Here is a 12,932-nt window from a genome sequence, read left to right on the forward strand (position 1 = left end):
GCCATTATAGGATCGTCTCATGTTTGTAGAATTGTGCTTCATTTCAGGTATTTACATAACAGTTGTAGCTTTATTTCTTGTTCAACATGGTGTCATTTGATTATGTAAATATTTACTAGATATTGAAGATGACAGTATGTATGTACATACATACAGTTGAAGTCAGAAATATTAGCCCCCTTCAATTTTTTCTTCTTTTTTAAATATTTTCCAAATTATATTTAACAGAGCAAGGAAATTTTCACAGTATGCCTGATAATATTTTTTTCTTCTGGAGAAAGTCTTATTTCTTTTATTTCAGCTAGAATAAAAACAGCTTTTAATTTTTTTAAACACCATTTTAGGAACAAAATTATCAGCCCCTTTAAGCTAATTTTTTTCTCAATAGTCTACAGAACAAACCATTGTTATACAATAACTTGCCTAATTACCCTAACCTGCCTAGTTAACCTAATTAACCTTGTTAAGCCTTTAAATGTCACTTTAAGCTGTATAGAAGTGTCTTGAAAATTATCTAGTCAAATATTATTCACTGTCATCATGGCAAAGAAAAAATAAATCAGTTATTAGAAATGAGGTATTAAAACTATTATGTTTAAAAATGTGTTGAAAAAATCGTCTCTCCGTTAAACAGAAATTGAGGAAAAATAAACAGGGGGGCTAATAATTCAGGGGGGCTAATAATTCATTAATAATAACACTTTCATTTTCTTGAAATCTATTTGTTGCTGCTTTGTATTCTTCAATCATGAAACTGTTATTATTTTAATACCATTATCCTTCTGTGACAAGAGAAGATAATGAATATGACAACAAATACAAAAAAAAAAAAAAGAACTAAGAAGTATGTGGAAAAAAAATGCTTTACAGATTCATGCCTCGTTGCATGCTGGGATCAAGCCACAAACCACTTTTTTTTCTTTTTTTTAACAGGGTAAGCAATTTTAAACTCAAAATGCCTCGCTCCAGTTCACCTGGTGTGTGTCTGCTGGTTGACATTCAATTTATCTTTATTTTTATAGCGCTTTTACAATGTAGATTGTGTCAAAGCAGCTTAGCATTGAAGTTAAAGTAAATTGAAACATTCAGTTTTCAGAGTTTAAGTTCAGTTTAGTTCAGTTCAGTGTGGTTTAAATTTCACTGCTGGAAGTACAAACACTGAAGAGCAAATCCATCGATGCGCAGCTCCACAAGTCCCAAACCAAGCAAGCCAGTGGTGCCAGTGACGAGGAACAAAACTTCTCTAAGTGATAAAAGTGAAGGGGGAAAAAATCTATTATATATATAATGAAACAAAAGTGTAAATGCATTTTAAATAAGATGCATTACTTCAGTTCTTACAAGAGAAGCAAAAACTATATAAGTGCTTTTTTTGTGCGCAAAATATGTTTTGGCAGAGAGTAGAAATATCAGCTGACTTTTATGGTTTTGATGTTGCGTGAGAAACATTAGTTGCATTGAGAAGAGTGAACCACATCCACAAACCACGCTGCGCTGTTGTGTGTATGCAGGGACGTGTTCTCAGATCAGTGCTCTCTCTTGTGACGATTGTCTGCAGCTCGGGCCACAGTGCGCTTGGTGCACACTACAGGTAACAGCTTCTCCACCGCGCTTTTTGCTTTCAAAGTTGTTTCATGATATGATTTAACATTAGAATTGCATGGTGTAATATAACAACAATGGAGAAATTTTTGTTTAAATTCTCCTTGTCTGGTAAGAGGACTGAATAGTTAGAAAATAGTTTGTCCCATTTTGTCAGTTTAAGTAGCTGTTAATTTTATTGTTTTGTTCTGTTTATTTAATGTTTTTATGTTTAGTGAATAAGCTGTATTTCGGTTTTATGACCTGTGAAGGGACCAAAGACAAACTTCTAATTGATAATGTGATGAAAAATATTATATATGTGCTTATTTTGTGTAGGCAAACATAAATCACATACACAGTCACATACTGTACAGACCTTTAAAATCTGAAACACTAGGGTTACAATATTTTTTATTACAACACTTTTAAAGGGTCAAACTGCATATAATATAATATAATATAACATTTTGAATAAATCACACTACAAATATTACATATAACACAATAAAAAAATTAATTAATTCATTTTCTTTTCGGCTTAGTCCCTTTATTAAAATGGGGTTGCCACAGCGGAATGAACTGCTAGCTTATCCAGTATAGGTTTTACAAAGTGAATGCCCTACCAGCTGCAACCCATCACTGAAAAAAACAAAACAAACAAACTAATATATATATATATATATATATATATATATATATATATATATATATATATATATATATATATATATATATATATATATATATATATATATATATATATATATATATATATATATACACAACAGTTCTGTCTGGTTCTCGAATCTGACTGGCTGATAGCCGTGATACAGTTAAGTTATATCAGCAACCGTACAGCCTCTTTACCCTTTGTGTATTACTCCGCCTACATACAGCAAGCAACAAGCAGACACTACAGATCTAAAGTTTAAAAGATGCTTGCTCAGCTGTTTAACTGTCAGCTTATGATTTGAATCCAACGCGGAAGAAAGTAGTTCCTCTTACGAAAGGGTTTTTGAGACTCTCTATGTTGGATTTTGTTTTTATATACACAATTATGCCGTCAAACTGTTATATTAATGCAATATCACACTCGTAGCAGTGTGATATGGCTAAATATTGGCCTGCGGCCTCGTGCCAACACAGCCTTTCACCAGTGCTGATATACAGCCACATCGCACTGCTACTCGTGTGATATTGCTCATATATATATATATATATATATATATATATATATATATATATATATATATATATATATATATATATATATACATATACATATATATATATATATATTTTTTTTTTGTAAAGCTTAAATTATTAGTGCTGTTTGTGTTCAAGTTAATTATATCCCTGTGGAACACTGTAAAGTAATAATTAATCCAAAGTAATAACTAATCCAAAAGACTAACCAATATTCAAAATATTTATTTAGAACTTCACAGATTTTTTTCCAGTTGATGAGAGATGTGACACACCGGAGGCTCTTCTCCAGAAGGGATGCTCTGGCGAATTTGTGGAATTTCCCGTCACGAACGTCAAAGTACTGAAGGATCAAGGTTTAGGAAAGAACTCAGGCCACACCAATGTGTCATACATCGCACCGCAGAAGATGCGCCTCCAGCTTAGACCAGGTAAAACTGGGTGACACAGATTTGAAAATCAAAGAAATGTCTCTGTCAACCCACAGCAGCTGCGGTGCCTCCCCTGACAGAAACTTTAAAAAGATTTAGTCATTCAGGGACAAAAAAAAACAACAACTACAGACAAACTACATCAAGTCTACAGCGTAAAGTGGGCGCTTAAAGAAACACTTTGAACTGGAAAACATTATACCACACTGGAATCTTACAATCTGCCATTTTGTGCTTCATCTGTCATTTTTCTTCCACAGGAAGTCAGCTGACTTTTCAGATTCAAGTGCAGCAACCGAAGGACCATCCAGTGGACATTTATTACCTGATGGACTTGTCGGCGTCCATGTTTGATGATCTAAAAAAGATCAAAGACTTGGGTTCGACGCTCTCAAAAGAGATGGCTAATCTTACCAGTAAATTCAGACTAGGATTTGGCTCATTTGTGGAGAAACCCGTTCTGCCGTTCATCAAGATAACCCGCGAGGAGCTGGCCAATCCCTGCAGGTGATTCCCGAAAGCATACCAGATATAAAGTGTCTGCCAGTGTAAACCCAGAAAGTAAGATGAATCGTGACAGCCGGTGTTAGGTTTAATTTCGACCAATCGTATTTATGACCTGTGCATTACGTCACATGACATCATCTTCTATTTAGAGGTGATTGATGAGCTGTTTCAGACAATAGAAAGTCTCTTCTCTTTTACAGGAGTTTTGATTTAGAATGTCTTCCCACATTTGGATACAGACACCTCCTGTCGTTAACTAGCAGCACTGACAGGTTTAATGAGATCATCTCCAAGCAGCAGATATCGGCGAACATTGACATTCCCGAGGGCGGTTTTGATGCCATCATGCAGGCGGCAGTCTGTGGGGTAAGTCGTTTTACACATCCTATTCACTTTAATATTGTTAAATATGTGTGTGTGTGTGTGTGTGTGTGTGTTTTAGGAAACATCATCAAAAAAGGTTTCTTTATATCAGTGTACCTCAACAACGTTCCTGGAGGACCACTAACACTGCATGTTCTCGATATCTCCTTTGTCTGTCATACCCATTACAGGTCTTTCAGTCCCCGCTAATGAGCTGATGATCTGAATCTGGTGTGTTTGGTTAAGAAGACATAGAAAATGTGCAGAGCTGGTGGTCCTTCAGGAACATGGTTGAGAAACACCACTTTAGTATATGTATAATCAGGAGTACACATAACTGTTAGGCAGGTGCACATTTGAATAAAGTACAAAATTTGGACCAGGAGTCTGATTTATAAACGTAGCATACAGACAAAACAGGCAGAAATGTGCGTACACCACCATGCAAAAGTTGTGATATACAGTTGAGGTCAAAATTATGATGTCCTGTGAATTATTTTTGGGATATTTCCCAGATGGGCTCCACGGTGGCGCAGTGGGTAGCACGTTCGCCTCAAAGCAAGAAGGTCGCTGGTTCGAGCCTCGGCTGGGTCAGTTGGCGTTTCTGTGTGGAGTTTGCATGTTCTCCTCATGTTCGCTCTGGTTTCCCCCTCAAGTCCAAAAACATGTGGTATAGGTGAAGTGGGGAGGCTAAATTGTCCGTAGTTGGCGGTTCACTCCACTGTGGCGACCCCAGATTAATAAAGGGACTAAGCCGAAAATAAATGAATAAATAATTCCCAAAAGATTTTTAACAGAGCAAGGAATTTTTCAAAGTATTTCCTATAATATTGTTTCTTCTGGAATAAGTCTTATTTGTTTTATTTAGGCTAGAATAAAATCAGGTTTTTATTTTTTTTGAACTATTTTAAGGTCAATGCTATTAGCCCCCTTAAGTCAATTTTCTTTCTATTGTCTACAGAACAAGCAACTGTAACACAATGACTTGCCTAATTACCCTAACTTGCCTACTTTTAACCTAGTTTAGCCTTTAAATTGCACTTTACGCTGAATACTATTGTCTAGTAAAAATCTAGTAAATCAGAATGGCTAAGATCAAAGAAATTAGTTATTAAAAATAAGTCATTAAAACTGTTATGTTTAGAAATGTGTTGAAAAAAATCTTTTCATTAAACAGAAATTGGGGTGAACAATATACAAGGGGGCTAATAGTTCAGGAAGGCTAATAATTCTGACTTTAACTATGTTAAAAAAAAAACTTGGCAGAAGAATGTGGGCAGTTGTAAGTAAACTCAAAGTAAAGATAATAAACTTAAGTTCTGACTTTATTCAACCACTTTAAATCATCCTATGAGTAATAATATAAAAAAATAAGTTAAAATTGATTTGCTCTTTTTTTTTTTCTCTCCGGGTGCTCTGGATTCCCCCACAGTCCAAAGACATGCACTATAGGTGAATTGAATAAACTAAGTTGTCCGTAGTGTATGTCTATGAGTGTGTAAGGATGTTTTCCAGTACTGAGTTGCAGCTGGAAGGGCATCCGCTGCGTAAAACATATGCTGGATAAATTGAAATAAGAATAAGCACAAAAGAAAATGAATGAATGAACAAATTTATCGTAGTATGTGTGTGTGAGTGACTGTGAATGGGTGTTTCCCAGTACTGGGTTTCAGCTTATCCTCTGCATAAAATATATGCTGGAATAGTTGGTGGTTCATTCCACTGTGGCAGACAGAGACTAAGCCAAAGGAAAATGTATGAATGGATGAATGAGTTGGTCAAACAGTGGATCATAACTTGCATAACTGATGTGCTGCAAGTAGAGAGAATGTTCGTATATTTTAACACATCTTTAGCAGAAAATGACTCCCTCCTTGTTTATTTGAACTATTACATTACAATCATTTTCCCAGTACTGGGTTACAGCTGTAAGGGCTTCCGCTGTGTAAAACATATGCTGGTAAAGTTGGCTGGTCAATCCACTGTGGTGAACCCTGATGAATAAAGGGACTAAGCCGAAGGAAAATTAAAGAATGAACATTACAATCATGATAAACAGATGGCTGTGCGTGTTGAAAATAAACTACAGGTCAAAAATTTTAACTTGAGATGGGTGAGGGTTGAGTTTAACTTAAAGCCGGGTACTCAACCTAAATGTGTAAGCAGCAGCTGATCTGCGGTCCCGCATAAAGAAATCTGAGATATGGTGATACGCAAAAACATCAAGGGTACTTAAAATGTGTTACCCTGGACCACAAAAACAGTCATAAGTTTTTATAAAAAAATTAAATTTTTATTTAGTAATTTATTACTTTTTATTTAATATATTAAGGTTTTACTTAAAATACTCCGCTAGATACTCCCAAAATAATTCCGCAGAAATCCGCAGATTTTTGCCAAAAATGTCTGCAGATTCCGTCTGGCCCTGTTCATAAGAGTATTTTTTTTTTGAAACTGAGATTTAACCATTGCCTGAAAGCTGAATAAATAAGCTTATGTATACTTTGTAAGGGTAGGACTATATTTGGCCAAGATAGTTATTTGAAAATCTGGAATCTAAAGGGTGAAATAAAAATCAGAAGAAAATCTAGATCCTAAAAAAATATATTTGAAGTTAAAATGAAATAATCAAAATACTTTTTATGCATTTGCTGTAGAAAATGTATAAAACATCTTCATGAAACATGACCTTAACCATTTTTGGCACAAAAGATGATCTTGACCAAAACATTATGTGCACCCCTGGCTATGTTTTGTATGAGCAATATCACACAAATAGCAGTGTGATACGGCTGTATATTGGCACTGGTGCATTGGCTCAAGCCTTAGTGACGATATACAGCCATATTGCACTGCTACGAGTGTGATATTGCGTTTATACAACATTTCGACAACATGATCATGTGTATAAAGCAGAAAATCAAACACAGCAGTTTTAAAAACACATTTGTATCAGGAACTTCTTTTTCTGCCACTCATTCCCATCTGTAGCTGACGTCAGAACAGCAGATACCATTCACAATGATACCATTCACAATGCTAACTCACAAACTTCACTTTAGAGCTAGTATTTGAATGATTTTCTAGCGTAATGTCTAAACTGATGATAAAACTGATTTTGCTCACACTTTAAGATTTTAAGGCTGAACGGCATGAAATACCATCAGTCTAAAGACGTTTCCCAGTATTTCTCTGTTACAATCTGTATATAACAATAATTAACCCAGAAAAATCCAAAGGCAACAATATCAGATTACTATGGTATAAACCGCAATAAAACATACAAAAGAGAGAGAGAGATCGACTTAAAATGTAACTTACCTGTTTTATAATGATTTGATCAGCTGTAGTTTGAAATTTATGCCCGAGTAATCCTCCTTTAAGGACTTATGTCTGTTGCCATCTTGTGGTGGAACGTCAACCGTCTTTGCTCTGCTCAATATGACAGGCTGATGGCCACCGACTGGCTGAATCTTGATATAAATCATAAATATTTAAAATATGCAATAACCTTATAAACAAAACTGCATAGTTACAATCTAAACAACTACATTCCCACCTAAATAGGCCTCAAAAGTACACTATGTTGTCCAACAGCTGCAATATTTGTCAATCTGTAGTGAGTTTATTGATCGGCTGTCACTCTATGTGGGTGGAGTCATACGAATGCTTTTATTGCAGAACATCGCACGGCTATCAGATTTGAGAACCAGACAGAACTGTTGTAAAAATTTTATTATCACTTGTTTGCACACTTAATAAGTGCAATTTAAGAACATAAAAAATCAAGTACTTCCCAAGTGTCCCTCTTACTTGCATTTACTCAATTACACCTGAAGGCATAGTTAATGCAAATCAAATGATTTTCACACCATTTACTCAAACTCAAGTGGTTTTAAACTTTTATGAATGTCCTTCACACAAAGCAAGATATTCTGATTAATTTTGGAAAAGCATATGTTGACATCTATGTGAATGAAGGAATAAAAGAAGTACTATCGAAGTCAATGACTGTTTTCCCCCCCTAACATTCTTCAGTATATCTTCTTTTTTGATTAACAGAATTAAGAAAATCGTCAGCTTCAGTAAATGGATAATGAGTATACATTTTTGAGTGAACTATACCTTTAAAAGGAAGATTTGATGCTTTAACTGGAGAAATATTTAATCTCTCATGTGCTTGATTTCTGAACTTCATCGATCTCTTCAGGATAGGATTGGCTGGCGAAACGACTCCATGAAGCTGCTGGTGTTCGTGAGCGATGCTGATTCTCATTTTGGGATGGACAGTAAAATGTCCGGCATCGTTGTGCCAAATGATGGAGAATGTCACCTGGACGGCAATAATGAGTATTCTATGACTGCCCACCTGGTAAGGTGAAGACTGCAGCTTCAGTTACTGAGCTGTCAGGACATTTGAATAACTTAAAGTGATACTCCCGGTTAAATTATAATTGAAAATAAATTCTAGTCATTTTTCATTATATATACATACACACTGAAAAAAGATTAATTGGATTTGCTTTTTTTAAGGTAAGTTGTTGCAAATGAGTTATGGGCTGAATTTAAACATACAAATTAAATTGAACGTTACTAAATTTCATTTATTTGTTTAAATTTAGCCCATATACATTGTTTGCAACCACTTACCTTAAAAAAATTCAATGAATTTTTTTTTTCAGTCTACACTGAAAAATAGCCACTTTATTAGGTACACCTGCTTGTTAATTCAAATATCGGCCAATCACATGGCAGCAACTCAATGCATATAGGCATATAAACATGGTCAAGACGGTCTGCTGCACTTCAAACCGAGCCTCGGATTGGGGAAGAAAGGTGATTTGAGTGACTTTGAATGTGACGTGGTTGTTGGTGCCAGACAGGCTGGGCCTGAGTATTTCAGAAACTGCTGATCTACTAGGATTTTCACGCACAACCATCTCTAGGGTTAACAAAGAATGGTCAGAAAAAGAGTAAATATTCAGTCACTGTTATTTCTGTGGGTTCAAATGTCTTGTTGATGCCAAGACATTTGTTGAGCTCAGAGGAGAACGGCCAACCGAGTTAACAACCATGGATGCAGAAGAGCAACTCTGAACACACAACACGTCCAACCTTATAGACTACAGCAGCAGAAGACCACATCGGGTGCCACTCCTGTCATCTAAGAACAGAAAACTGAGGCTACGATTCATACAGGCTCACCAAAATTGGACAATAGAAGACTGACAAAACATTGCCTGGTCTGATGAGTCTTGATTTCTTCTGCAACATTTAGATGGTAGGGTCAGAATTTGGCATCAACAACATGAAAGCATGGGTCCATCCTGCATGTTATCAACAATTTAGGCTTGGTGGTGGTGAAATGGTGTGGGGGATATTTTCTTGGCTCACTTTGGGCTCATTAGTACCAATTGAGCATTGTGTCAACACCACAGTCTACCCGAATATTGTTGCTGACCATGTCCATCCTTTTATGAACATAGTGTCCCCATCTTCAGATGGCTACTTCCAGCAGGATAATGCACCATGTCATAAAGCGCGAATCATCTCAGACTGGCTTCTTGAACGTAACAATGAGTTCTCAGATCTCAATCTAATATAGCACCTTTGGGATGGCGTGGAATGGAAGATTACCATCATGGATTTGCAGCCAACAAATCTGCAGCAACTGCATGATGCTATGATGTCAATATGGAGCTAAATCTCTGAGGAATATTTCAAGTACCTTGTTGAATCAAAAGCAGGTCCAACCCGGTACTAGTAAGGTGCACCTACTAAAGTGGCCAGTGAGTGTATATTTCTATGTAGGATAAACAATAGTACAGCTGGCATCTGATTTACTGCTATCCGGATACTGTAGTCAAATTACTTGTTATAATAATAAATAATAATGTGTAAATATTAGATCTTGATAGATCAGGTACAGTTTCTTATTTAAGGATTACATGGTCAAACTGCTCAGATAATTTGCCACTAAACCTAGAGGACATTGGCTGTGTGATGTGGTTGTCGTTTTAATGATTATTCAATTGGGGATTAACAAAGCTTTTATTGTTACCTAAACTCTTTTACCCTAAAATTATTTTGAAGCCTTTGATTGAAGTTTTACATTTGCTTATAAATGCTTTTATACGTTATACATGGTCAACACGTAGGTAATCGAATACAGCATCTTTATTTTCTAGCTTTAAAGACATTTTGATTCATTTGATTAAAATTTTTTTAAATAATTTTTATTTTTGTTTTAGTTACACAAAATTGTAAAATAAAAAAAATGATTCAGTTTTCAGATTATAAAATTGATGCTGATATTTGTAAAGGATTTACAGTAATATTTCAACCTGTTGAAATAGCATCAATAAAATGTATTTTACCTGGAAAATTCCTCTACAAACCAATACCGAATTAAAAACATGACAAGTAAATGTGTGTATTTTAAACCTCAATTAACTGAATATCGTTTTTTTTAGCAAATTAATTAAGTCTCATGTCCTGTTTTATTTTATTTTATTATCTTTAATGTATTTTTTCAATTTTCACTTATTTACATTTGTTTTTCAACACTTTTTACATTTTATTTAAATGTTTTATTCTATTTGAATATTTATTTTTTATATTTTTTTACATTTTTATTTTATTTTGTTATTTATAATAATTTATTTTAATTATATTTATATTGTAATAATTGTTATTAGAATTATTTATTAAAAATTTTTCTTTTATTTTTTCTTTTATTTAATTTTTATCCATTTTATTTTTTATTTATATATTTTATTTCAACATTTTTAAACATGTTTGCATGTTTTATTTTACTTGCCTGACTCTACATCTTTCTTTTAACCCTCTACATGTAGGAGTATCCAACTTTAGGCCAGCTTGTCGACAAACTGGTTGAAAACAATATTCTCCTCATATTCGCTGTGACTAAAGATCAGAAGGAGAACTACGAGGTAAGAAAAATGTGATTATTTTTTTCCCCCTTTCATGTTTATTCATTTTAAGCCACCGTGAGGCAAACAAAAAGCAATGTGTTTTTTTTCTCTGTGTGTGTGATAGAATAAGAAATATCAGTGTGTGAATCACTTGTGTATTCAGCTCTCCATATAACATGTTCAAACACAGCCTTGATCACATCACCCAGACCAACCTCTCCTGACACAAATATTTCATGTTTTCTGAGCTCTCCTTCTCTTGCTCTTTATCACTCGCGTTCATCTCAGATTCTGTGGCTGTTCTCCAGTTTAGAGTTGATGTTTAACCACTTTCTTCTGCGTTTTTTTGGCAGAATTATGCGAGTCTGATTCCTGGTGCTACTGTGGGGGTTTTGGCATCCGATTCCAGGAACATTCTGGAGCTCATCATGACCTCATATAAGGTACGAGAACACACGCTAGTCTTTACAAGGTTTAATGAGAGTGATATGAAAGAGTTAACATATTGTTTAGTTCACTGTAAAAATGCTGGTTCCGCACAATTCCTTCATGGTGCCCAAACACAAATGGATGAAGTGAACTTAAATGTTTTTACAAATTCAAGTGGATTGAACTTAAAATAGGGGCTGCAGTATTTAGCACTGTCACCTAACAGCAAGAAGATCGCATGGGTTCCTCTGAGTGCTCCAGTCTCCCCCACAGTCCAAAGACATGTGCTATATAAGTCAATTGGCTAAGCTAAATTTTCTGTAGTGTGTGTGTGTGTGTGTGTGTGTGTGTGTGTGTGTGTGTGTGTGTGTGTGTGTGTGTACTTGTTTTTGTGACATATCAGGACACAAATCTGTATAATGACATGGGTATGACATTACAAAAAGGAGGTGAAATATGAGGACATTGGTGACGTCCTTATTCTCAAAATGCTTATAAATCCCACAGGATGAGTTTATCATAGAGTAAAGCTGCACACAGTCTCCTGTGATGGTTGGGTTTAGGGGTAGGGTGGGGTGAGGTGAGGGCAATACAGTATACGGTTTGTGCTGCATAAAATTAATAGAAACCTATGTGATGTACCCACTTTTCACAAAAACAAACAAACAAGGGCATCCAGTGCATAAAACATTTGCTGGAATAGTTGACAGTTCATTCCGCTGTGGCGACCTCTGAAATAGAGACTAAGCTGAAGGGAAATGAATGATTGAATGAATGAAGTGTACAGAACTGATAACCAGGGCCAGACGGAATCTGCTGACATTTTTTGCTATTTCTGCGGAGAATTTTGTTAAAAATCTGCAGATTTCTGCAGAATTATTTTGGGAGTATCATAACTAAAACCTTATTATGTGAAATAAAAAGTAATACCTTTTTAACTTCTATTTAATGTTTAAATTGCAAATCTAATTAGATTCACTTTATTTAGTAAACAAAGCAAGTCTCTCATATATCTACTAAAAGACAGAAAATATTACTTTACAAACTGCATTGTACAGAAATCAGATGAACATTTTCATATTAGTCAATAATATTACTGTAATTAATTAAAAAACTAAATAAATTTAGATTTACACACATTTACTCAAGTAAATAAACAGAATTAATGATGGGCTAAAAACCTCCAGAAATCTGCGGAATTCTGCGAAAAATCTGCGGATATCTAGAGCTACTTTTCTACTAGCTAGAAATTCACATTGCTAAAAAGTTAATTTCAACAATTTGATTGAACAATGTGTATGTATGTATGTATGTATGTATGTATGTATGTATGTATGTATGTATGTATGTATGTATGTATGTATGTATGTATGTATGTATGTATGTATGTATGTATATATATATGTATGTATGTGTATATATATGTATGTATGTATATATATATATATATATATATATATATATATATATATATATA

At 34.7% G+C, this 12,932-nt stretch overlaps 2 protein-coding genes across 5 annotated transcripts in view; both read left to right on the forward strand.

Annotated features, from left to right (window-relative positions):
• Window positions 1–12,932, forward strand: part of rbms1a (RNA binding motif, single stranded interacting protein 1a) — a 312,567-nt gene that overhangs the window by 78,919 nt on the left and 220,716 nt on the right. The gene's annotated exons all lie outside the window — the stretch shown is intronic.
• itgb6 (integrin, beta 6) overlaps window positions 1–12,932 on the forward strand; it is a 45,516-nt gene that overhangs the window by 9,432 nt on the left and 23,152 nt on the right. For all 3 annotated transcript variants that reach the window (XM_087273368.1, XM_087273367.1, XM_087273366.1), the window contains 7 exons: window positions 1,512–1,591; window positions 3,023–3,221; window positions 3,482–3,728; window positions 3,929–4,094; window positions 8,302–8,463; window positions 10,949–11,044; window positions 11,380–11,469. In XM_087273368.1, the coding sequence (XP_087129494.1) occupies window positions 1,512–1,591; window positions 3,023–3,221; window positions 3,482–3,728; window positions 3,929–4,094; window positions 8,302–8,463; window positions 10,949–11,044; window positions 11,380–11,469 (1,040 nt within the window). The remainder of the gene's footprint in view (window positions 1–1,511; window positions 1,592–3,022; window positions 3,222–3,481; window positions 3,729–3,928; window positions 4,095–8,301; window positions 8,464–10,948; window positions 11,045–11,379; window positions 11,470–12,932) is intronic.

Source organism: Danio rerio, chromosome 11 (genome assembly GCF_052040795.2).
Source record: "Danio rerio strain M-AB ecotype USA chromosome 11, GRCz13ab, whole genome shotgun sequence".
Classification (NCBI taxonomy): domain Eukaryota; kingdom Metazoa; phylum Chordata; class Actinopteri; order Cypriniformes; family Danionidae; genus Danio; species Danio rerio.